Genomic DNA, 25620 nt, shown 5'->3' with positions numbered 1-25620 from the left:
TGCATTGTAGTGTAATTCAGAAATTATAAAAATGTTGATTTTATAAATGAGTTATATACTTCTTAATTAAAGGCATCTTCAGATGCCCTTTGGCAGGTCTCTTCCCACTGGATCCAAACAAGCCTGAATAGTCCTTTCTTCCTCCATATTTTGCCTGGAGCTAACTGCCGATAGTTGACATTTCTCTAGTGAGCATGTCCATTATCACAGCATTTTTTTTTCTTTTTTGAAGGTTTAGGGTGTTAATTAGATGCTTTGAAATGAAGTACTTCCTCTTGGAAACCTTATACTGTGCTTTCTCTGTCACAAAAACTATTGTTGGGATAGAATATAACCAACCTCTAGGGTGCCTGGGTGACTCAGTTGGTTAAGTGACTGTCTTCAGCTCAGGTCATTGTCCCAGAGTCCTGGATCAAACCCCACATCAGGCTCCCTGCTCAGTGGGGATTCTGTTTCTCCCTCTGACCCTTACCACACTCATGCTCTCTCTCTCTCACTCTCTTTCTTAAACATATGGGACATATTTAAAGGTGATATAAGAATGAAATCTTGACATTTGTGACAACATGGATGAATCTAGAGGGTGTTATGCTTAATGAAATAAGTCAGACAGAGAAAGACAAATACCATATGATCTCCCTTACACATGGAATCTAAAAAACAAAACAAACAAAAACCCAAAGAGATTCTTAAATACAAAGGTCAAACTGATAGTTGCCAGAAGGGAGGTGGGTGGTGGGGAGGGGGTTGGATAAAATAGATGGGCAGGATTAAGAAGTACAAACTTCTAGTTATATAATTAATTAGTCACAGAGATGAAAACTACAGTGTAGGGAATATAGTCAATACTAGTGTAATAATGTTGTATGATGACAGATGGTGATTATACCTATTGTGAGTAGTATAGCAATGTACAGAATTTTGAAATCAGTATGTTATACACTTGAAACTAATATACCATTGTATGTTAATTATACTTCAATAATATATTTAAAAAAATAAAGGTGGTTTAAAATAATTAGCTATAATCATGGTTTGTAATGTTTCCATATATTTTAAAATAACTATGTATGAATTAAATTTATGTCTAGAAATATAAGATACAAGATTACTTACCATAATGATACTGATTTTTGTTTCAGAATACCTTGTAATTGAATTAGTACTGACCTATCTAATTACAGACTGAGAAAACTCAGGCTTAGTTTAGGAATTCAGTTTTATTGCACAGCATGTTAAAGATAGACTTGATCAGACAACAAACTGTGCGAACTTTCGGTTATGCACACTTTACGTTTGTGTTTCTAACAGACCATTTACAGCTAATGACTTGATTTCCATTAGCTATTGTTGTGGCTCCTGTAGAAAGTTCTAATGTACAATCTGGTTGAAACTTCTCTCGTGTACTTAATAGTGTAATATACACATTGGGTCCTAGTGATTATCTTTTATAAAGACCTACTACCAAATAGCATTTTATATCTGGAGACACTGCAAATCTATTATATTATCAGACTTAGTTCTTAAGTACTTCTTATCCCCAAGTAATAACTTGGATTTTTCTTGATTATCTTTGTAGCCCAGATTTTAGTGCTTTTCCTGGTATATTTAAGTCTTTAAGACTATTTGATGCTAAGGAATAATGAATAATATATGTTAATTTTCATCTGTTAAAGCCCACAAAATATTCTAGTACATTGATACCCATATTATAGAAGATAAAATATCTCACTGATACATTTGGCCCTTTGATATGGCATTATCAATGACAGAAATAATATAGGAGGAGTGGGGAGAAACCTTGGGTCTTCATTTATTTTCTGATATGGGCATCCCTGACATTGATCTATTGGGTCAAAGAAAGTTTGTTTCCCTGTCTTGGGTGTTGTAAGTCTTTGGTTTATCCCCCTGGGTCCATTCTTCACCTTTTTCTACCCTGGGAGGCTGACCTTTGTGAACCATATCAGCAGACTTTCCTGCCCTCTGACTTCCAGTTGCATTTGACTAATGAAAGCATTTACAGAAGGTCTCAGGCAAAGAAGAAAGAAAAATCAGGGAGTTTATTAATTGCAGGATGGTTGCATTCATTAGCCCACTATCAAAGCTCCCGTCTGGTGACCCTCTTGGCTTTTTCTTTGTTCAGGGAACAGTAATCACTCTTCCTCTCCAATCTTGAGTCTAGGAATGATAATAGCTATCCTCTACTACCAGTTCTAGTGGTCTCTTTATACCCTCCCTTCATCTTTGCAAATTGTCCCTTATTAAAGTATTGTCAAGTTACAAAAATCCTGCTGGCACCCTTAAAAGAAAGTTCTGTTTTTCACCTCCAGGTGATGACATTTAAGAGGAAAGAGGAAGCAAGGAATGTTATTAAACTTGATTAAACATTTTCTATGCCAGGCAACATGTTGGACACCTTATAATCATGAACCCATTCAAACCCATACTAATACTTTGAAGTTTATCCTTTCTGTTTTACTTTGAGGCAAAATTTACAAGGAGAAGTATGGAAAATATGGATTATTTGGCTTAAGTATTTTGGGATAAATTCATGATAGCTAACATTGATTAAGTGTATCTTATAAACAAAGCACTATTCTAAGTGCATTTAAATCTTCACAGCAGCCACTTTGGAAAACAGTGTGGAGATTCCTTAAGAAATTAAAAATAGAGCTACCCTATGACCCCACAATTGTACTACTGGGTATTTACCCCAAAGATACAGACGTAGTGAAAAGAAGGGACATCTGTACCCCAATGTTCATAGCAGCAATGACCACCGTCACCAAACTGTGGAAAGAGCCAAGATGCCCTTCAGTGAACGAATGGATAAAGAAGATATAGTCTATATATACAATGGAGTATTATGCCTCCATCTGTAAAGATGAATACCCAAATTTGTATCAACATGGATGCGACTGGAGGAGATTATGCTGAGTGAAATAAGTCAAGCAGAGAGAGTCAAATATCATATGGTTTTGGTTATTTGTAGAGCATAAGGAATAACATGGAGGACATTGGGTGAAGGAGAAGAAAAGTGAGGTGGGGGAAATCAGAGGGGTAGATAAACCGTGAGAGACTGTGGACTTTGAGAAACAAACTGAGGGTTTTAGAAGGGAGCGGTGTGTGGGGGGTGGGAGAGTCTGGTGGTGGGTATTAAGGAGGGCACATATTGCAAGGAGCACTGGGTGTGGTGCATAAACAATGAATCTTGGACCACTGAAAAAATAAAATTAAAAAAATAAATTAAAAAATAAAAAAATTAAACAATCAATCAATCAATCTTCACAGCACTACCACAAGTTAAGTAATAGTCTTTCCTCGTTTTGTAGATGAAAAGGTAAGGCAAAGAAAGGTCAAGTTACTTGCTCAATATCACACAACTAGAATGTGACAGAACTGGAATTTGAACCAAGACATTCAGGGTAGAGTGTAAACATTTTTATTCCCTGAATTATACTCTTTTTTTTTTTAAGATTTTATTTATTTATTTGACAGGCAGAGATCACAAGTAGGCAGACAGGCAGGCAGAGAGAGAGAGAGGAGGAAGCAGACTCTCTGCTGAGCAGAGAGCCTGATACGGGACTCGATTCCAGGACCCTGGGATCATGATCTGAGCCGAAGGCAGAGGCCTAACCCACTAAGCCACCCAGGCGCCCTTCACTGCATTATACTCTTTTTGTGCTTTGTAAAACAAATTTAATCAGTGCAAATTTTTTTTCTCCTTTCCAAATTCCCTCTGCCTTAACCTGATGTCTTTCAATCAATTAAAATGAAAGACTAAGCCAACATTATTTTTCTGTTTTTAAGGGACTACTTTCAAGGCAAAATTTATCTCTCATACTATAAGTCAATATAGTGATCATTATTGAAGGGACTAGTATACAGAAGGGGTGTGAGAAAGCTCCTTAGATGCTGCTCATATTTTATTTCTCCTTCTAAGTGGTGAGAATATTAATGTGTTCAGTTTGTAAAACCTAATAGGGCTAACTCTTAAGATATATGTACTTCCCTGTATGTATATTATACCTCAATAAAGTTCTCTTATAAAATACTTTTTATAATCCATACCTAATAAAACAGTCATCTGTGAAAACTGCCGATTTTTACTGTAATGGGTTGCAGTAATTTTATGGGAGCAGGTCAGCAGTAACCACTATTATGTATTGAATTATTTTTGGTGTTTCCTGTGCTTTCTGGTGTTTCTAGTATGTAAAGATTTGTAATCACAGAGAAGTGTCCTGACTTTCTGAGCAACAGAGTTGTCCAGAGACTGACCTTTGTGTAACCAGAAGGTCATGCTAAATAACTCCTGTGCTCTTTACCTCTTATTGGAATATTTTATTGATGTCTGTGTATTTTCAGGTTGAGAAATTGATACAACTCTGAGAGCCAGAAGTTATTTAAATAGTTTCACAAATGCATTTCTGTCCCTTTTAATTTATTCTCACTTTGATTTTTTTCACTTTGTTTCCCTCACTTACCAATCAACCTATCTGAATTTTTTTTTCTTTTGAACCTTTTCTGTGCCTCTGTATTTCTTTATATCATACGGGCAATGATCAGGAAGCATCATTATCTCATTTTACGGTCCTTTAATCTTGCTATTTAGGTAAGCAAGGAAGACGACAACATGTAAGTGAATGCAGTAAACTGCTGAGTAATATCAAAAGTTTACTTCTTAAGGAAAGTATTAGTCATGAAAGGGACTGAAGATGGAGAGCCACAGGGTCATGCGGCCCAAAAAGGGCTTAATGTTTTGTGTGTTTCACAAAATAATTTTCATATACTTGAAAAGAAAACCATTAAAGATAGGGAATTTCAAAGAAATGTTACTGTTTTCATGACATAAACGTTACTTGCAACAAAAAAGCATGGTACATGTAGAAGATGAAAAAGGGCATAAACAAAAGAGGACTTAATAGAAAGTAACCCAAAGAACAAGAAAAAAGAGAAAGAGCTTGAAGCCTTTGAGTGCCATCCATGTTTACCAGCATGTAAGTAACTGAATATGGAGAGACATCTTCTTCCTTTGACTTTTCACTCTTACAGGGGTACCAAAATAAGACAAAACAGAACATACTATATGTGAGTTCTGCACTTTCTAGTAGATTCAATAAGGTACCATAATTGTATCTATATCTAGAATTTGGCCAGAGAAAAAGAAGTCAAAGAGTAATAGAATACCTCCCCCAAATCCTATATTAATCGAGTGCCTACTATTTGCCACACCTATACTGTTTCATTTAAACCTCCAAGGAGTGCTCTGAACTGGTATTATTTCAATCCCCATTTTACTAGAGTACATTGTGCCTCAGAAAAGTTAAGTCACTTGCCTGAGTGCAGCTAATGAATAGAAGACTCCAGTTTAAAAGTCAGGGTGTGTGTGGGAATGAGCACTGGGCATTACATAAGACTGATGAACCACAGACCTGTACCACTGAAATAAATAATATATCATATGCTAATTGAATTTAAATTAAAAAAAGGAAAATAAAATAAAATAAAATTCAGCTCTTTCTGCCTCTCAAAAGTGTGCTACTTTTGCTATATCATAGCTATAATGTTATGGCATGAGGATTTGAATCTAGGAGAGAAATGAAAACCATCCACGAGAAATGAGATGTTTTGCTTTCCCTGGGTCTTCATACTACTGGAAGAAAAAGACTGAGCGCCTAAAGATCCATGAAGTTATAGGCTAAACATTGTACATTCTACTGACTATCACTTTAATTGGACCTAGGAGGGGAAATTTCACTCATAAGTGCTTGAAAATACATTTAAAAAAAAAAACATTCAGGGTGCCTGGGTGGCTCACCTGGTTGGGTGACTGCTTTCAGCTCAGGTCATGATCCTGGAGTTGTGGGATCAAGTCCCTTGTCAGGCTCCCTGCTTGGCAGGGAGTCTGCTTCTCCCTCTGACCCTCCCCGTTCTTGTGCTCTCTCTTTCTCATTTTCTCTTTCTCAAATAAATAAATAAAATCTTTTAAAAAATAAAACATTCATTAAGAGACAAAGGCAACATTTCCATAAATTTGTAACATAAAACATATGCATAAATGGAGGGTTATAGGAGGGGAAGGAGGTAGGGAGGTAATAACTGGGTGATGGACATTAAGGAGGGCATGTGATGTGATGAACACTGAATGTTATATAAGACTGATGAATTACTGAAATCCACCTCTGAAACCGATAATACACTATATATTAATATAAAAAAATAAAAAATAAAATGTATGGGTTCACAGACATTTGAATCTTCTGTCACTGCCTAATTTATACTGCCAGACCTGCAGTAAATTCATTCAATCTCATCTGTTAGAAGGATGCTTTGATGGAACGTTCTGAGAAGCACTCTATTAAAGAATGCAAATATAACAAATAGAAATTGGATTTCAGTTGTGATACTTTAATATATTGTTGATTGTACAAGCTATGAATGTCATGTATGATAGCAGGAACTTTTTCGCCATTCCCTCATTGCTTTCTAAGTATCACAAATAGATGTGCCTGGAGGCCTCTGATTAGCCTACAGTTCTTTACTCCCTCTCCATTTTGTTTGATTCCAGGTTAAAAGAAAGAATTATAAAATACATTGGCCTGTTTGCCTTGTTGACAATTGTCTAGACTTCTTGCCCCAAAGCATAAGCTTTATAGTCCTTGTGTCTTGGATGCTAGATGATCCCTATGGCTTTGAGGTTCATGCTTTAACCTGTGCCCCAGTACTCTTTTCTTTCTCTATCTGTGCTCTTCTTGAATGAACATTTTGCCACCCACATCCTTCCAGGTTGGACAAATTTTGTTATGTATGTATGTATGTATGTATGTATGTAAGAATGTATCTATCTACCTATTCATTCTAGATATAGATTTCTACCAAAAACAAGTATCTCTGTCAGATAACTCTACTTTATTTTCTTTAAAACTTGACACATTTCAGTGTGTAATATTGTTTTTGGTGATAAGTTTAGAAGCCACTCGCTTCTCAAATGTATCTGTAAAATTTTGCTCCCGGATGAAACAAAACAAAACAAAAGAGAATAGCATTTTCAAGGCACTGTAGACCAAGGACTTGTAGACCTTAAAATTAAAACGTTAATATGAACCCTCGAAATGCCAAGTGATTCCGTGTTATATATGAGGTTCTTGATAGAATTATAATGCATGCATTCATCTTCTTATTGGTAGAAATCGTTCCTTAAAGTTTCATAAAAAATGGCATGTTGTTTTGAGATTTATTTGTACATTATGTGTAGTAAAGGTGTTTTTACATATTCATATTGTGTGTTGTCTTCTTTTTCCCCAGGAACTTTTAAGCAGAACAATTAGAGTAGAATTTCTGAGGAGTAACTTGTAGTTACCTTTGTCAAAGCATATATATGGCTCAATTTTCAAAGCTGGCCATAGAAGGACTGGTGGCCTTTTTGCACAGGTCTGTGTTTTCATCAGGTGAAACACCTAGGCATTGACAGGACTTGGCATGGACATGGCTATGTGGCTGTAGGGAGAGCAGGGATCCTGTTTTTAATCTTGGAAGCTTCAGGGATGCCCTCTTCCTGGAAACCAAGGTTCTTCTTTATTTTTCTTGACCTGGCTGAAATGCAAAGTTTGCAGGTGATAGAGGAATGCATGAGACCAACCCAATGTTGGTTCACTTAGCATCTGAAAACTAATGTCAGTCCCATCCTCTGATATTTTTGGGACAGTATTTCCTGGTCCCCATACTATAGGAGTTGCCAAAGTTATATGTGCCTGGGTCCCTGTTACTGCTTCTGTGTAGTACTGTCTTTTGGGAATATTTCTTTTCCTTGCTGGACTCAAAGATGCACAAGGGCTGGGGGCATGTCTGTTTGATTTACTAGTGTATGCTCCAGCACTTAGCTCAGGTTTAGTGGTGCTCAATAAACATCTGTCACTGATAAATTTGGACTTTCCAGAGAACCTGGGTGATGAAAGATTTGTGAATGACTTCATGTGGAGGGATTTTAGGATTTCAACCAGAAAAAGAAAATATTTGGGGGCATGACAGAAGAAATAAAATATTTAAAAGATACTCAGATGGGAGGATAAAAAAGCCTTGGAAGCAGCATGATAATCTAGGAATAACCAGCCCTCTGGGGTTAGACAGTTCTGGGACAATATTTGGGCTTTACCATCTTCTAGTTTTGTTGCAAAAAGCCACATGTTCAACCTCTTTGTCTCATCTGTGAGATGAGTATATGAATGCTAACCCACAGTTATATTACAAAGATTGTAAGATCCACTCATTTAGTGAAGTGTTTCTCATGAGTATTTGCTACCAAAATACTAGATGATATGAGTGGTTATTACTCTTTCTCAGTACAATTCCCAAGTAAAGAACTGAGAAAAATAGACACCAATATGTCACAGGTGTATTTCAACTCCGTTAAAATCAGATCTAACATCTGAGCCAGGCAATAATGAAAATGGATCATTTTGAGGCAGTATCCAAATTGTATTTTGAGAGAAAGCATGCTCTAGGGGTGCAGGATGGTGGACCCTCTACAATTATGTGATATAGCCAAGTACAGGAAACAGTTAAATTGTAAGCATCTACCCAGAACAAATTGTAGGTGGTCTTTGTTTCTCTGTGTGTTTACTTCTCTCTCCTTCATAGAATCAGCCTTCAAAAAGTTGAGTTAATTAGACCAATTAGATATCTAACTCAGGTTATTAAAAAACATACTTAAATAGACTTGACCTAATGATGATATATTTTATTTTTGTTTTTTACTTGGAGGTTCTCTTTTCATCCTTCACCCTTGGCAAATGAAGAATTAGATACATTAAATATTCTTAAACATAGCTTTAAATTTTAAAAGGCATACTCATGGAAATGGATCACTGAAAGAGTGCTTTGTTTAATTGGGTATATTTCATATTTCAGTTTGGGAAGCAGCACATAGAGAACCTCTTCAGTGACCTACAGGATGGGAGACGCCTACTAGACCTTCTGGAAGGCCTGACAGGGCAAAAACTGGTATGTGACTTATTTATAAGAAAGTTCACATTAACCTTAGGAGAATTTACTGAGAAACCAGAAACTAATTCAGTATAGTTGTTCTAGATCTAGTAAAATTCACTAATTTAATAATTCCTGATTTAACTAGCAATACAGGACATATTCCTGAATGAAATAATCTTCTAATATTATTTTTATTTTGGGATATTCTATCATCCACAGAACTAGAAGGTAAAATCTTTCAGTCACATAATTTATGCTAATTAATAGATATTATTTGCTTGTAATATTTGGCATCTTTGTTACTGAACGTTTTGTAAGGTTTTTATTCATCATGAGTTTTTAAGTTTAATTTCATTTTTATTGTGACAAGAACACTAAACTGAAGATATGGAGAATGGGGTGTTGCTGGTCAACAGGTATAAAGTTTCAATTATACACAAGGAATAAATTCCAGAGATCTGCTGTACAACATTATTTCTGTAGTTAATAATACAGAACTTCCTTGACTTACTATGAGGTTACATCTCTATAAATCCATTACAGATTTAAAATTTCCTATATTGACAATGCATTTATAACACATAATTTACTGAACTTCATAGTTTAGACTAGCTTAACTTAAACATGCTTAGAATGCTTATATTAGCCTATGGTTGGGCAAAACAATTTTACACGATGTCTGTATTATAACAAAGTGTTGACTATCTCTTATAATGTATTGAATAGTATACTGAAAGTGAAAAACGGAATGGTTGTAAGTGTATTGGTCATCTACCTTCATGATCTCATGGCTGACTTGCAGCTATGGCTGACTGCCCCTGTCCAGCATCATCAGAGTATAACACTGGATATTGCCTGGGAAAAGATCCAGATTCAAAATGTGAAGTATGTTTTTTGCTGAATGCATATCACTTTTGCATCATTATAAAGTCAAAAAGTCCTAAATCAAACATTCATGTCAGGGACCATCTATACTTTATTGTGCCCTTAAAATTTTCTTGAGATGTAGATCTCTTTTCAGAAGTCAATATGACAGGCATCATAATGGCAGAATTTCTAAAACTCCACAACTGGATAAATGAGTTAATCTGCATATTGTAATGCACTATGTAAATGTCAGTTTAGAAATTATAGGACGAGATGGGACTCTGGGGGTTGAGAGTGAGGGTTGGAGGACAAAAGATAATTGAGGTTTTGAGCTTCAGTGATGAAGGCAAGTTAAGGCAATGTTGACAGAAATGTTTTCCTTTAACCCTATTTGGCATTATATAATTATTCTATGCTCAAGTCTCCTTTATACTTTCCTTAAATGTGTGGAAATTACCTCACTTAACTACCTTACTAAGAAGTCCTTTTGCAATGTTTTTTCTCTTTCCTGGTCAGGCAATAATCCCCAACTGGGCTGTGGAATGAAGAGATGATAACCAAATAGCTTTTTTTGAGGAAAAGAAAATGCTATCATTTTTCTTGAGGAGTGGTTGATTCATGCTAAGAAAGTCCTATGACAAGGACAATTAACCCAAAGCACTTAAGTATATTATATCAATGCCTCTCAGCCTATGCTCATTTAAAATATTCAAACTTTGAAGTGAAATATATAAATGTTTCATTTCTGGTAGATTGTCCCTCTCTTCTGGGCAGTAAACATTGTTTCATTTTGCTTTCAGCCAAAAGAAAAAGGATCCACAAGAGTTCACGCCCTGAACAATGTCAACAAGGCACTGCGAGTCTTGCAGAAAAATAATGTAAGTGGAGGCCTGGTCAGAGTCTGGATACCACGAGACAGCATGCTTAATGTTTGAGTGAGGGCTTTGGCTCCCCCAAAGCAGGGAAAGCTTCTCAAGTTCTCTTGAGACTTAAATCAAGTAAACTTAAATCAAAGTAGTGTTTTTTGGAGTATGTGTTCTTGTTCATGTGCATCTGTTGGTGGCTAAAATGACTCAGGTAATAAATGTATGCAGTCCCAGGGGGCAGGGAAGGGTATGACTCAGACCTGATAGGGCACTTGGCGGTGTTTTCAGATTTTACTTGCAGTTACATTTGGAGGATAGATGAAGTCCAGTGGCGAATCTCAGTTTTTTAAAGAAGTATTCTGTGCAACAAATGGCTTTTACTAGGCTGACTATTATTTTTTATGTATCAAGTATGCTCAGACATGATGATGATAAAATTTGTTTGAATTAAAGCAACATTTATTAGACACCACATCCAAGTATGAAAGTTACACAGAACAATCACTATTTCAACTCACAGAACTGCAAATTTGTTTTCTATTGCTAGGTTTGATTTAGCTGAACTAGATGAAAATATATGTATGGCATTAGAAAGTCAACAATTATACCTAAATAAGTATGATGATGAAAGGAGTTTGGTCTCCTTAGAGTGACTTTGAGATTCCTCCCCTCTGCCATGGTATTAGAGAAGCCCTCCTTTCTCACCAGCTTCCTACAACCTTTCTAATAGACCAATACATTTACCAGACACTTAGTAGCTTCCTAATTATATTGCATCTCTTCTTCAAGGATAAATTCAAATAAATTGCTCACATTCTCTTACAATAACCATCATCAGTGATAGATGAGTCATGATGTGTACTTGGCTTTCCTGTATATGTTGTTCAGCTCATCTGGTACCAAGAAGGCATCAGGTGGAAAATGATAGTGAAGACTGTGCAGCATTTGGTTGATTTTATCAATTTAGGGTTATTGTCATATGTAATCTATGAAAAATTGCTTTATAGAAACATTACACCTTTTAAATTATTTTCTGAAGTGATTAACTGTTTGTTTATTTTCAAATTTTCAAGAAGAATTTCGAATTGCAGACAGAATAAGACGGTCTATAAAATGTTTGCCTCAATATTAGTCTGATCCTTTCGCAAGATCAATATCACATAAATTAAGAATATTGTTTAAAGGGGCACCTGGGTGACTAAGTTGGCTAAGTGGCTGGCTGCCTTTGGCTCAGGTCATGATCCCAGGGTGCTGGGATCGAGCCCTGCATCAGGCTTCCTGCTCAGCGAGAAACGTGTTTCTCTCCCTCTGCCTGCAGCTCCCCTGTTTGTGCTCTCTCTGTGTCAAATAAATAAATAAGACCTTTAAAAAAAGAGTATTGTTTAGATATATTAGAATTTACATGAAAAAAAACTTTTTCAGTTTCCCATATTCCATTATAAAATATGAAAGCAAGGAAGACAGAAGAAAATTTGATGTAGTTGATCTCTTTCCACCAAAAAAATACCATGTTAAGCAATAAGTTGTTGGATCTTTTTTTTTAAATAGTAGATTAATGGAGCCATAGATTTTGTTTGATAAGAGGTTTTAGGCCCCCACATACTGGTTATTATGAATTTTTGGCTTTCCTGTATATTTTATATTATTAATTTCACAGTTTTCAATATAAGACCAGAAGGAATTCTGGCAATAAAACAGAGAAGCCATAAAAGAAAATCTCTGCGACTTTGGGATAACAAAATTCTTCTTAGAGGTGAAACCAAAGGCATGATTCAAAAAGAGAAAAATTAACTTGAACTTCATCAAAATTATGAGTTGTATGTTCTGGATATGAATCCTTCATTTTTGCACTCCAAAGGTATTTTCTGCCTTTGAATTATATTTTTACTTAATGATAAAGCAAAACTCTTCGTTCTGGTACAGGTCATTTTCATAAATGTTCACATTATAATGTTGTGTCCTTTTAAAGAAATACTTGCCTACCCAAAACCATTATGTCGTTATATTTTATTTTCATCTATATAGGCTTCTTTGTTCTATCATTTGAATTTGAATCTATATTTACCTGGAATTTATTATTGAATTTGGCATGAGGAATGGGTTAAGATCCAGGTTCTTTTCTTTCTTTCTTTTTTTTTTTTTTCATTTGGAATCTAATTGTCACAACACCATTTATTAAAAAGAATGTTACTTACTCATTGCTCTCTAATACTAGTATGTCATAAAAATTTCTCAGTACAAATATTGTTCTGTTTTTGGACTTTAGTTCAGTTGCATTTTCCTCTTTTTTTATACATGCACAAATACCATGCCCTATGGATTACTGCAATTTTATAAATCCTTGTATCTGGTAAACCAGGTTCCCCTTTTTTTCTTGTTCTGTGTTTTCTTGGTTATACTGATCCATTGCATTTCTCTCTTTATTTCCCCCATCATCTTTCAAATTTCCATATAAATCCTGTTTGGAATGTGATCAATAGTGAGTTAAATTTATAGATCAGTTTGTGAAGAATTGATAACTTTATACTATTGAGCATTCCAGATTTCTCCTATGATTTTCCTCTATAGTTTATTTATTTTTAATGATTTTAGGTTATGCGGGCACCTTGATGTCTCAGTTTGTTAAGTGACTGCCTTCGGCTCATTTCATGATCCTGGAGTCCCAGGATCAAGTCCCGCATCCACCTCCCTGCTCAACAGGGAGTCTGCTTCTTCCTCTGACCCTCCCCGTTCTTGTGCTCTGTGTCTCACTCTCTCCCTCTCAAGTAAATAAAATCTTAATAAAAAGATAATTTTAGGTTTTGCAGAATGAGCAAAAAAATGGGCAGAATATTTGAACAGGAACTTCACAAAAGAGGATGTTCAAAAATTAAAGAATAATGTAAAAAAAAATATGCAACCTTAGCAGTAAATAGGGAAATTCAAGTTAAAAAATGCAATAAGAAACCAATACAAATTTATAAAAATGGTTGAAATTAGAAGGGCGAATAATGCTGAGGGTGAGGATTTGGAAAAACTTGAACTCCTAACTGGTAGAAATGTATTTCAGACAACTATTAAAAGTTTGGCATTATATACTAAATGAAAAACTGCATAATTCTTATAACCCAATAGTTTTGTATTGAGGGATAGAATTGTCATTTCTATGCATGTATGTATCTGTGTTGTGTGTGTGTATGTGTATGTGGAGAGAGAAAGAGAGAGAATGTTCATAGCAGCTTAATTTGTAGTAGCCCAAACTGGAAATGACTGTAGTATATTCACATGATAGCATATTATAAAGTGGTGAAAATAGACAAATGATAGCTATATACAATACATGGGATGTCAATCCCCTGAAAGAGATTTGAGCCAAAGAAGTGAGACACAAAAGTGTACCTACTATGATTTCTTTTAATTAGATTTCAAAAACAGGCAAACTTGTACCATGGGTTTAAAAGTCAGAAGAGTGGTTACATTTTGGAAGGACTGAAACAGTAAAATGCATGAGTGAATCTTCTCAGGTGTCAAAAATACTGCATATTTTGACCTGGTGCTTGTTACACAGGAGCATTTGCTCTGAGAAAAATTTTCAAGGTCTACACTCGAGTATACTTTCTCTTATGTATGTTTTACTTCAATTCCTGTTTTTAAAAAGGTTTAAAAAACAGAGGAACCTATAAAGGTAAAGTAAACCTAACCTTACAACCTCCCAAATGCCAAACAATGGCCTATTTATCAGTCTGACAAGACACCCTGTATTTTCTCATGAAATTGTTTAATGAAATGTGATAAGTAAGTATATAAAATTAGAATGTGATTAATGCATTTTATAGGTCTTTTCTCAGATGGTCATATTTCTTTCTGAAAATACAAAACCTTGAGAACCTCCCATTGTTTGAGCAGCCAAAGACCCTGAAATGAGGGCTTTTTAGAGGAGCCCTTAAAGAGCAGATTTCCACAATGCTCCCATCCAGCCAAGGGCCTTCATAGGGACTGGCGTAAAATTGAAGTCTCTGTATGAAAGGGTAGAATCTCAAGTAAAACATTTTCAAGTGGAAACCAAAACCCAGAGTGAAATAACCTTTACTTGAAGTAGCCCCAGGCTAAAAGACACAGAATATAAATGTTCAAAGGTAAATTTATTATCATTTTATACTTCTCAGTTATTTTGTAACAGAAGAGAGTACAAAAGAAATGGAAAAGATTTCAAGGAAATGTGTTTATTAGTCTGATTATTACCATAAAGAGTAAACATACAATTAAATCAAGAGAATGTTCAAGAGCAGGATTTTTTCCCCTTAAAGATGGGCTTAGGTATTCTATATTAGATTAATAAATGAGCCTCGGGCAGGATATCCATAAAATGGCATATTAAATAAAATAATAGATAGGACTATTTCAAATTTCCTTTTAAAAATCACAGATTCCTAAATTTAGAATCAACTGTAGAAAGAAGGCCTTGATTGGAGATTTTGAGAAATCATACTCTAAACAATCTTAGTATATTTACATTCAGCACATTATTTATTGAATGTCTTTAATGTGTTCGATTGTATCCTAGGTGGTAGGAACACTGTAGTCAGTGATCAGAACAGACACAACCCTTTATGCCATAGAATTTACAGTCACATACCAGGGGACATTAAACATTTAGGATGTAGTGATAGCCAAATGAACGAATAAATCATAAACAGAATAGGAGGTATGGGAAGAACTCTCAGTTAAGCTGTGATACAGTTAAAGCCTGGAAAGAAGAGAGGGAGTGAGCCATGGTATTTTCTATAGGAAAATGGTCCAGGCAGAGGAACAGAAAGATCTTGATGAGAGAGAGAGAGAGAGAGAGAGAGAGAGAGAAAATGTTTGCAAATAGAACTCACAAGACAGGACTGAATGTGGAGAAAACACAGGCGAGCAGGGGATCAGAGAGGTAGCAGGGTGGGTTTCTTGCATATGTTGGCTTTCCTATATATGTATTATAATTATTAATTTCACAGTTTTCAATATAAGACCAGAAGAAATTCTGGCAATAAAACAGAAAAGCCATAAAAGAAGGGAAGACAAGAAGGGAGAAGGGAAAACATGGGAAGACATGGTTAGGCTTTGAACTTTGTGCTGAAGGAGATGGCAATAACTGAAACTCAAGGTGCTACTATATATTGAACTGCTAATAAAATACATTCTTTTAAGATTAGAGAAGAAGTTAAATAATAACACAGAAAAACTTAAAAGTATTTAAAAAGAGTACATTTTTATCCAGGAAAGTTACAATCAGTAATTAAAATATGATACAGGAGCACCTGAGCGGGCGCAGTCAGTTAAGCATCTGACTCTTGGTTTTGGCTCAGGTTATGATTTCTGGTCCCTGAGATGGAGCCCCAGGGTGGGCTCTGCACTCTGCTTAAGACTCTCTCTCCCTCTTCCTCTGCCTCTCTCCCTCACTCTCTCTCCCTCTCTCCAAAATAAATATATCTTTGAAAAAATAAAATGAAACATTTTACAACTTACTGCATAATAGAAATACTACTAAAACCACAAAGAAAATGTAATGGAAATAATTTTTTTTTAATATTATAAGCTACTTTATTTTTCCAAGAATTAGAACGTCTGTGCAATGCACGTGGGTGAAAAATCCCCTACTGATCGAGTACTCTAGTTGGGTTGAAATGCTGCTAACAAAAGTGACAGCTAAAGCAAACTATTAGCATAAGGTTAAAGCACAGGGCCTGACAAATGCTGCCAGGGGCACTACACAAAAGGAATGTCTTTGAAGACCTTTTGTGGGGCCCTGTAGCCACCCCCTGAGTTCTCTTGGACCCCTTGGGTGGAAGGGATCCTGTAAAGCTCTTTGCACCCATAAACTCCCCTCCCCATTTCTGTCTGGTTTTCTTCACCCTATCCTCCATCCTGACCATTTCGTCGAATTCTCTCCTCATCTCCTCATTCCTCACATGCATATCCTATGACCTTATATTCCTGGTGGCACGGAGCCAGCCCCTTGTTGGTTTTTCTTCTGGCCTTCCTGGGTACACCATCCACAGCTAGGAACTTTCCTGCAGCCTTTGGCTCACTGGCTCGCCTTCCCTCTTCCTTTTGCTTTCCCTCACTGCCTGGGTTTTCTTCTTTTGACTTTGCCTTGCCCTCTGTCTTTCCTTCACTCACTGGCTTTCCATCTTCCAGTTTTGCCACACTCCCTGGCTTTTCCTTGTCCTTTACAATTTCCTCATTTCCTGCCTTTCCCTGGTGATTAGTCTTTCTCTCATTTTCTAACTTTTCCTTGTTTTCCAGAGTACAAGCTACTTCTGGTTTTCCCGCATCCTGTAGCTGTTCTTTGTACTCTTTCCTTGGTTCTCAGGCATTCCTTCATTTTCATCGCAGTTTTTCTGTGTTGAGGTTTCCTGCCCTGCAGGGATTCTGGACAGGTTCCCCCTCCTTTTGTAGCCCTGCAGAGCACTGCGGGGACCAGCGCAGGCCTGTGCCTCCTGAGGCTCTCCCATGTCCGAAGTCCCCTGGCCCCTCCCAAGCCTCCCAAGCAGCTCAGGGAGCTGGAGTTGGTTCCGCCCCCAGTGACAGCACTGGACTGGACTGCAAGCTCAGAAGTATATTTTTATTCAGTCTTTAATTTGCCATTGTCAGGTTAGAACACACTTAGCAGAAAGAAAAAAAAAAATATATATATATAGAGAGAGAGAATACAGATAGTGTAAACTGTAGATTTAATAACGATTTCCCTCCCATTGATAGCCCGAAGCACAGATGATTCTATAAAATATATGAGCATTATGTATAAACCTTCTGCCCCATAAAGTTGGATTTGCAGGAAAAGCAATAGTTTATAATTTAATTTAAATTCCCTAAATCCAAATCTGAGCTCTCAAACCAGCATTCAGAAAATTCTTTGTCATTATTAGGAATGCTCTTCCCTACCCCTAGGAATGGCCAGAGATCTGTAGACCAATGTGGTGCCTTTTATAGGCAGGAGAAAAGGCATTCATCTTCAGTCTATTGAGGTAGTCACTGATAGATTCACCACCGAAGCGCAAGTCTTCTGGTGAAACCAAGTGTCTCATTAACAGTTCTGGTATGAAACAGAAAGCCCACAAAGACAAAGCTGAAGAGACTGTAATGAAGGGAATAGATACAGAAATGTGAAGAGAGTTAAAGGGACTAACAACAAATGGTGAAGCATGTAGGGACTAGCAAGTTAATAGCATTTATTCCTAAACTAAAGAGACAAAAGGGAGAGAGCTCTTACCTTAAACCAGTGAAAGCTCCAGCCTTGTGAGAGGGGCCACTGGTGAGCAACTGTGATGTATGTATCTAAAAAATGAAGTTACTCCCAAATCTTGGCCTGCTGGGGGAGTTGGGAGAAGATTGATACCTTGGTCTCTCTATTTGATTCTCCAGTATCCTGCCAACGCTATTCATTGCTCAAGCTCAACCAGAAGCCAGAAGGTGAGAGATCCTAGGTGTTAAAGTCATTTTAAACTAGATGAGTCATCTAATACACAGAAGGGGTGAAGGATTGGGGAGAGGGCAGAGAATAACCAACACTCCAAGTATTCTCTATTTTCTGGTCAAATGTGGACTTGAGAATGTCTGTACTGAGTCTTTATGTTGCCTAGGGTTGAACCTTGCTGGGTGTACCAGGAAGCCATTCATTTTTCAAAGCATACCACCTCTATTTGCTGACAGAGAGCAGAGACGGTTTCTGGCTAAGTTTGGAAGCAGCTTATATCGTATCTTTTCCCATGCTTCTGGGGAACATCAGAGCCAGAAAAGGAAAACAGACTATGAGTTATTTCTTATTTCTGCTCTGCTGCACAAACTTACCGAAGGCATAGGAAAAGATAAATACATAAAAAATATTCCTGCCCTATGTACAAATATGGACAATATATTAGGATGCTGTAAGAGTGTCAAGTACTTAAAAAGAAGAGCTTATAAAGTATATACTCTGATGATAATAATGCAATACTAGAAATTAATAATACTTCTAAAAATTCAATTTGATTAATTTAAGAAAATGTTTTGTATAAGGAATCAAGAGTATAAATCTACATTTGTGTAGGAAAAACATTCCATGAGAAATGACCTAGGTTTACTCAGAGGTTCAATTTGTGTCTTTGCTTTTAATTTCATTAAAAAAAAGATTAAATTAATTCAAGATTTCAACCATAAATGCTACAAAAAGAAAAAAATGCCCTAAGGAAAGTAGAAAATAAAAGATAAATGAAGAAATAAATAAGTCAGAAAGAGGAAACACTAGATAAATTTCAGAACTAGTTCTTTGTAATAAAGTAATAAAATAGACTAATCTCATAAATTTAATCAGGAAAAGGAGGGAGGAAGCAAATATATGTGACATAAACACAGAAAGGAAATTTTAAACACAAGTTTAAGAGATACAGAAACCGAAAATCTACACAGAGCTATATGTTGATCATAAAAAGGAATTAAATTAGATTAGATTCTATTTAAAATGATAAATTATGAGAATTAACAAAATGGAATATAGACAACCTTAACCAGTAGCCAAGAGAAGTTAAGATGCCTGGGTAGCTCAGTTGGTTGGAAGTTAAGAAATCATAAAATTAAACAAGACCAATCTTTCACAAAGGATTCTGAGTCTAATGGCACCAGTGATAAGTTCATCCAAACTTTAAGAAATTGACAATTGCTGATAGAAAATCATTAGGGACTTAACAATTCTATAACTCCATCCTCACACCTAAGATTTGGCCTATTCTTCTGCCATAAACGACCTGTTTCCACACATTTCCTTGTTCTCAACTAGCACCTCAATTTGACTCCATGCCTCAGTTTCCCTTCCCTTCTCTGTCCTGATGCCTAATTTGCTATCCTCACTCAAATGGCACTCACAGCTTAGCTCTGTAGGGCTCTGATACCACATTTATGTTCTGATTTGCATTCTCTGTAGTGGCTGTTTTAGCATGAAGTTATTTCTGCTATCAATAATTTATTTTCAAAACGACTTATTGAGAATAAATTACTTCCAAGTGCAGTGATACCTTTATTACAATATTTGCTGAGAGCAAAGCTCATTTGTAATAAAGCTGGCCATGGTTTAAAAAAGCAAACAAAAGAAAGTACAAAATCCTGTGAAATAGAGTCTGACTGTATCAAGTGGTTAAGCTTGTCTACACACCAGCTCAAGATATAAAATACAGCCACAGCTTGCATTTCCTTGCTACTTGTTGAAGTTAGATAAAGCAAATCACAGGTAATGGAAACATCTCTCATATTGCTATTATACCATTCCTTTACCCTTCTCGAGACACTTTTGTTTGTGGCAGTCTCCACCAGACATTCTGAATTCAGTTCTGTGGGTCTTTAACCACATTTTCTCTCAAATGAAAAGAGATATTTGATGGGTCATTTCAATTTGTTTCTTGATAGATTTTTTACCTCCTTAGATATAAGTAAGTTCCAGTCAGTGAGTTTCCTCTACCAGAGACTTGATGTTTTCATCATTTTGTGTCAAATTGAATAATGAATGATATTTTTTCACTGTTTTTTTGTTTTGTTTTTTATTTTTTATTTTTTACATTTTTTATTTCTTTTCAGCATAACAATATTCATTGTTTTTGCACCACACCAAGTGCTCCATGCAATCCGTGCCCTCCCTAATACCCACCACCTGGTTCCACCAACCTCCCACCCCCCGCCCCTTCAAAACCCTCAGATTGTTTTTCAGAGTCCATAGTCTCTCATGGTTCACCTCCCCTTCCAATTTCCCTCAACTCCCTTCTCCTCTCCATCTCCCCATGTCCTCTGTATTTCTTATGCTCCACAAATAAGTGAAACCATATGATAATTGACTCTCTCTGCTTGACTTATTTCACTCAGCATAATCTCTTCCAGTCCCGTCCATGTTGCTACAAAAGTTGGGTATTCGTCCTTTCTGATGGAGGCATAATACTCCATAGTGTATATGGATCACATCTTCCTTAACCATTCGTCCGTTGAAGGGCATCTTGGTTCTTTCCACAGTTTGGTGACCATGGCCATTGCTGCTATGAACATTGGGGTACAGAAGGCCCTTCTTTTCACTACATCTGTATCTTTGGGGTAAATACCCAGTAGTGTAATTGCAGGGTCATAGGGAAGCTCTATTTTTAATTTCTTGAGGAATCTCCACACTGTTCTCCAAAGTGGCTGCACCAACTTGCATTCCCACCAACAGTGTAAGAGGGTTCCCCTTTCTCCACATCCTCTCCAACACATGTTGTTTCCTGTCTTTCTAATTTTGGCCATTCTAACTGGTGTAAGGTGATATCTCAATGTGGTTTTAATTTGAATCTCCCTGATGGCTATATTTTCACTATTAAAGGAATTTAGCCATTGAAGATCTAGTAGGGAGATTTAACTGTCCGTGGTATTTCAAACTGCGCTCTGCATACATTATGATATCTGTCTTCCATTAATTGGCTAATTCCAGTTTGTTTTCGCTTCTTCCATCCCTAGATTTCCATGTGCTTTTTAAAAGATTTTTTATTTATTTATTGGAAAGAGAAGGAGACAGAGAGAGAGCAGGGAGGAGCAGAGGAAGAGTGATAAGCAGGGACTCAATCTCAGGACCCTGAGATTGTGACCTTAGCCAAAACCAAGAGACACTTAACTGACCGAGCCACCCAGGCACCCCCAAGATTTCCATGTTTACATTTTATGGATCTCAGTACCTCTTTGAAGTCATAGAATACACTCCATCTTTATTTTAAATATTCATACAAGAAATGTAGTGTTGTAATACATCCTGTGCATACAGTATACCAGGACTTTTTGATTTAGTATTATTTAATATTAGCTGACACAGCTGTAGATCTCATACTTATTGTTCCGTACACCATTCTCATCAACTGTCTATGAAAAAGCGGCAAATTCTTACCAAGTAACTTCAAATGTTCAAGCAGTATAAATGTGAAGTAGCACAAAACAAATAAGATCATTTTTTTTACATTTATAGCACAAATCCAAAGTGAGTATTTAAAAGCCTATGTTGAAAATTCAAACGTCAGCTATGTTCAGATATTCACTTAATCACATCATTGAAAATTGTCACTGAGTTAGAGTGAATGCTTATCAAATGTCACTGATCTGAAAAATGATGTGGTATTCACTATTCCTGGCATATGATCTTAGATAAAGAGGTTTCTAAAGTATTCTTTAAAGCTAGTATTTTATGTGTTCTTTAAGTATTCAGAGACTTAAATAGCCGTATAATACATATTTTGGAGTGTGTCAGAACATAATATCTTTCACTGACTATAAACTGACTCTATGTATTATCATAAAATCCAGTGTTCAGATATAAATTCCAAAATTTTAAGTTAATTTATGTTAGACAAGTATTAGTTCTTACACCGAATTTTCAATCCACAAAATAGGACTGTACTATGTCTGCACCTTATATTTATTCTGAGGATCCAGGAGAAGTCTATCCTTTAACCCTGTCACTAACTCCAGGATTTTTGCCAAATGATTCCAGGGTCCACTTCATCATCTCCGAAATGTGAAATGTACTAATAGAAATGGTTGTACATATTTCAGAATGTTCTTTTATAGAATATAGAAATTATATACAAGCATATACTATAAATTTGAAATTCATCAATGTGAAATTACTACTCTTAAAAATGAAGCTAATTCTCAATTAAAATAATTTCATAAGGTGAATTGGTTATATTCCCCCTGACCAGTGCATTTCTTGCCTCAAGGTAGAATAGTATTTTTTATTGCATATTAAACTCGAAATTGAGGTAGCCATTTACTGAGATAATTTTGTGATAATGATAATATGGCTTCAAAATGTATTATAATTTAAAATTTCTTCTTATTATAATGAATGTTAGTCATGTAACTTGAAAGTTTTCAGAGTTGCTATTGCCAAATTTTTTCCTTGAAATCGGTATACATGGTTCAAGGTTAGAAAGCTATGGCTATATAGGGTTCTGCTTTCATTAAAGTAACATTCTATATTGTTGGGTGTAAGATATATTATATTTATAAAAATTCAAGTTTGATAATATCACATTGAAAGTATATACATATTTTATCCTATGTTGTGAAATTATTACTGCGGACAGAGTTCATTTTCTCAACTGATGCCTTCTAGTATATAATATTCCGTATAAGAAATTTTGCTGAGTTGGGGCGCCTGGGTGCCCCATTGGGTTAAGCCGCTGCCTTCGGCTCAGGTCATGATCTCAGGGTCCTGGGATCGAGTCCCGCATCAAGTTCTCTGCTCAGCAGGGAGCCTGCTTCTCCTCTCTCTCTCTGTCAAATAAATAAATAAAATCTTTAAAAAAAAAAAAGGAAAAAGAAATTTTGCTGAGTTGAGCTGTAGGAGCTACTTGGCAAAAAAGTTCAGTCCTCTATTTTATGATCAATGACACTGCCTGCATTGAAATACCTACTTTGATATGTTTGTTTTAATTTTCCTTTACCCCTTTAATGTTTCTATTTTCTTTACATTATGGGGTTTTTAAAAGTTAGCTGCTTCAAATCTTCATTGCCAAGAGGCAGTGTATAAGCAAGTAAAAACATAGTTCCTTTAAAAAGAACTGCCTTGTGACAAATGACTGTGATCATAAACACATCCAAATATAGAGAAATTTGAACTCACTTCAGTTGTCTTTAGGCAATTTGATACAAGTCCGTTTTTTAGTCTGTCTCCATCTTTACCATTCAGCATGTGGCGTAAGGAGATGGTGAAAAATATTTAACGAATGACTAAATATGTAAAACTTAATCATTGAAAGTAGGGATAGTAACTTCATAGCAAGTACTGTACCTAGAACTAAGTCTTAGGATGCAATCTAGGTCAAAATGTGCTTTTAAAAAGTGGGTATTAAGAAGGCACGTGATGTGATGAGCACTGGGTGTTACACACAACTAATGAATCAGTGAACACTACATCAAAAACTAGTGATGTGATATATGTTGGCTAATTGAACTTAATATAAGAAAAAATAAAACAAAAAATGCATTAGCAAAAAATAAATAAAACTGCATTTCAAAAGTTTCTGCCAATTTTCATACCATTAAAAAATAAAATCTGTACCCCAATGTTTATAGCAGCAATGGCCACGGTCACCAAACTGTGGAAATAACCAAGATGCTCTTCAACGGATGAATGGATAAGGAAGATGTGGTCCATATACACTATGGAGTATTATGCCTCCATCAGAAAGGATGAATACCCAACTTTTGTAGCAACATGGAAGGGACTGGAAGAGATTATGCTGAGTGAAATAAGTCAAGCAGAGAGAGTCAATTATCATATGGTTTCACTTATTTGTGGAGCATAACAAATAACATGGAGGACAAGTGGAGATGGAGATGAGAAGGGAGTTGAGGGAAATTGGAGGGGGAGATGAACCATGAGAGACTATGGACTCTGAAAAACAATCTGAGGGTTTTGAAGGGGCGGGGGGTGGGAGGTTGGGGGAACCAGGTGGTAGGTATTAATAAGGGAGGGCACGGATTGCATGGAGCACTTGGTGTGGTGCAAAAACAATGACTACTGTTACGCTGAAAAGAAATTTAAAAAAATTAAAAATAAAATAAAATAAAATAAAAAATAAAAGGTGTTTTCTCATATAAACTTCCATATTTGTATAAAATTTAAAAAAGTACTCTTTGCAAGATAGAGATATGAGAGGGAATAAAGAGCCAAGTCCTCAAAAGCTAAGGCAGCCCACCCTTTATGTTGTGTATTTTGAACTATTCATCATTGAATTATGAAAGATTCAGTACATTCATCTCTCAATGGAAAAATAGATATGATTTATATCTATAAGTCTTAAAATTTTACATAAATTTTAAACACAGTATAAAAGCACATGCTGCAAAAACAGCAAAACTTTGTTTTTCCTGCATTTTTGATCATTTAAATGCATTATATTTGGAAGGATTACATAAATATTTGAGGAATTTCTCTTGAACTTAAAGAGAAGTCTCTTTAGCTTGACTGCACAATAAAAAGTGCTTCACACATTTTAAAAGCAAATCCTAGTTGTCTAGAATGTTGGAATGAAATTCTCAGTTACAAGAAATTTAATAGAGAGAAATGTATGGGTACGAAAAGCCATATAAATAGAAGGGAGAAGTATCTGAATAAGGTCTAAGTATCAGGAAGGATCTTTATATAATAAATTCCAATGCACGATAGTTTCTTAACTTTTAGTCACTGTTTAAGAATCTGGTTAAGGAAATCTACCCAAATTTTTAAAGATGACATTTCATGGTTCCTTTTGAACTCATGTCATTCTGTGTGAAGTCATAAGATTTAATTTGCATCATTTTTTCACTAAACTCACATACTTAGACTGATGAGGCAAACGATGGCTGACCTTTGTCCCTTATCCCTTCCGGAATTCAAAAAAATGTTCACATTGCATTCTGCACATCAAGGAACTAAAGTGACTTCTTAGGATAAATCCTGAAATCTGAAAGGTATTAAAGAACCACATCTTTTGAAACCCATGTGAGGGACCTCCTAGCTCTAACCTAATTTCATTTAGCTGAATGACGCAGAATGTGTTTTCATTAGTGTGTCTGTAGCTTTGAAATTTCCCATGTGATTGTCTAAAAAGGCAAGAAGTGGCTGATACCATTTTTTGGAATGGTGATGGCTCCCATGTTGAATGAGCTATAACTCTACAACTTCTAAGTTAGAACTGCAAATGCTTAAATGATTCACAAACTAAAACTGGGAAAGTTTATCCATCTCCCTGCTCCCGCAAAGTTTAAAAAGTGTGAAAAAATTCATTAAAACTTTATCATAGGAATAGCACTCCCTTGCTGCTATTCATCATTTTTCTTCCTTCTGCTCTGCCCTAAGAACTTTCATCTTCATTATTTGACCTGGCTATTGCGATTATTTTTATGTCAGATGTGC

General features: G+C 35.9%; 1 protein-coding gene across 5 annotated transcripts in view; it reads left to right on the top strand.

The window, feature by feature from the left end:
- DMD (dystrophin) overlaps nucleotides 1-25620 on the top strand; it is a 2094983-nt gene that overhangs the window by 381308 nt on the left and 1688055 nt on the right. For all 5 annotated transcript variants that reach the window (XM_032330377.1, XM_032330378.1, XM_032330375.1 and 2 more), the window contains exons 3-4: nucleotides 8908-9000; nucleotides 10653-10730. In XM_032330377.1, the coding sequence (XP_032186268.1) occupies nucleotides 8908-9000; nucleotides 10653-10730 (171 nt within the window). The remainder of the gene's footprint in view (nucleotides 1-8907; nucleotides 9001-10652; nucleotides 10731-25620) is intronic.

Source organism: Mustela erminea, chromosome X, assembly GCF_009829155.1.
Source record: "Mustela erminea isolate mMusErm1 chromosome X, mMusErm1.Pri, whole genome shotgun sequence".
In the NCBI taxonomy this organism is placed as follows: domain Eukaryota; kingdom Metazoa; phylum Chordata; class Mammalia; order Carnivora; family Mustelidae; genus Mustela; species Mustela erminea.
Note: the sequence above shows the minus strand (reverse complement) of the source record. Positions and strands in the feature narration are given on the sequence as shown.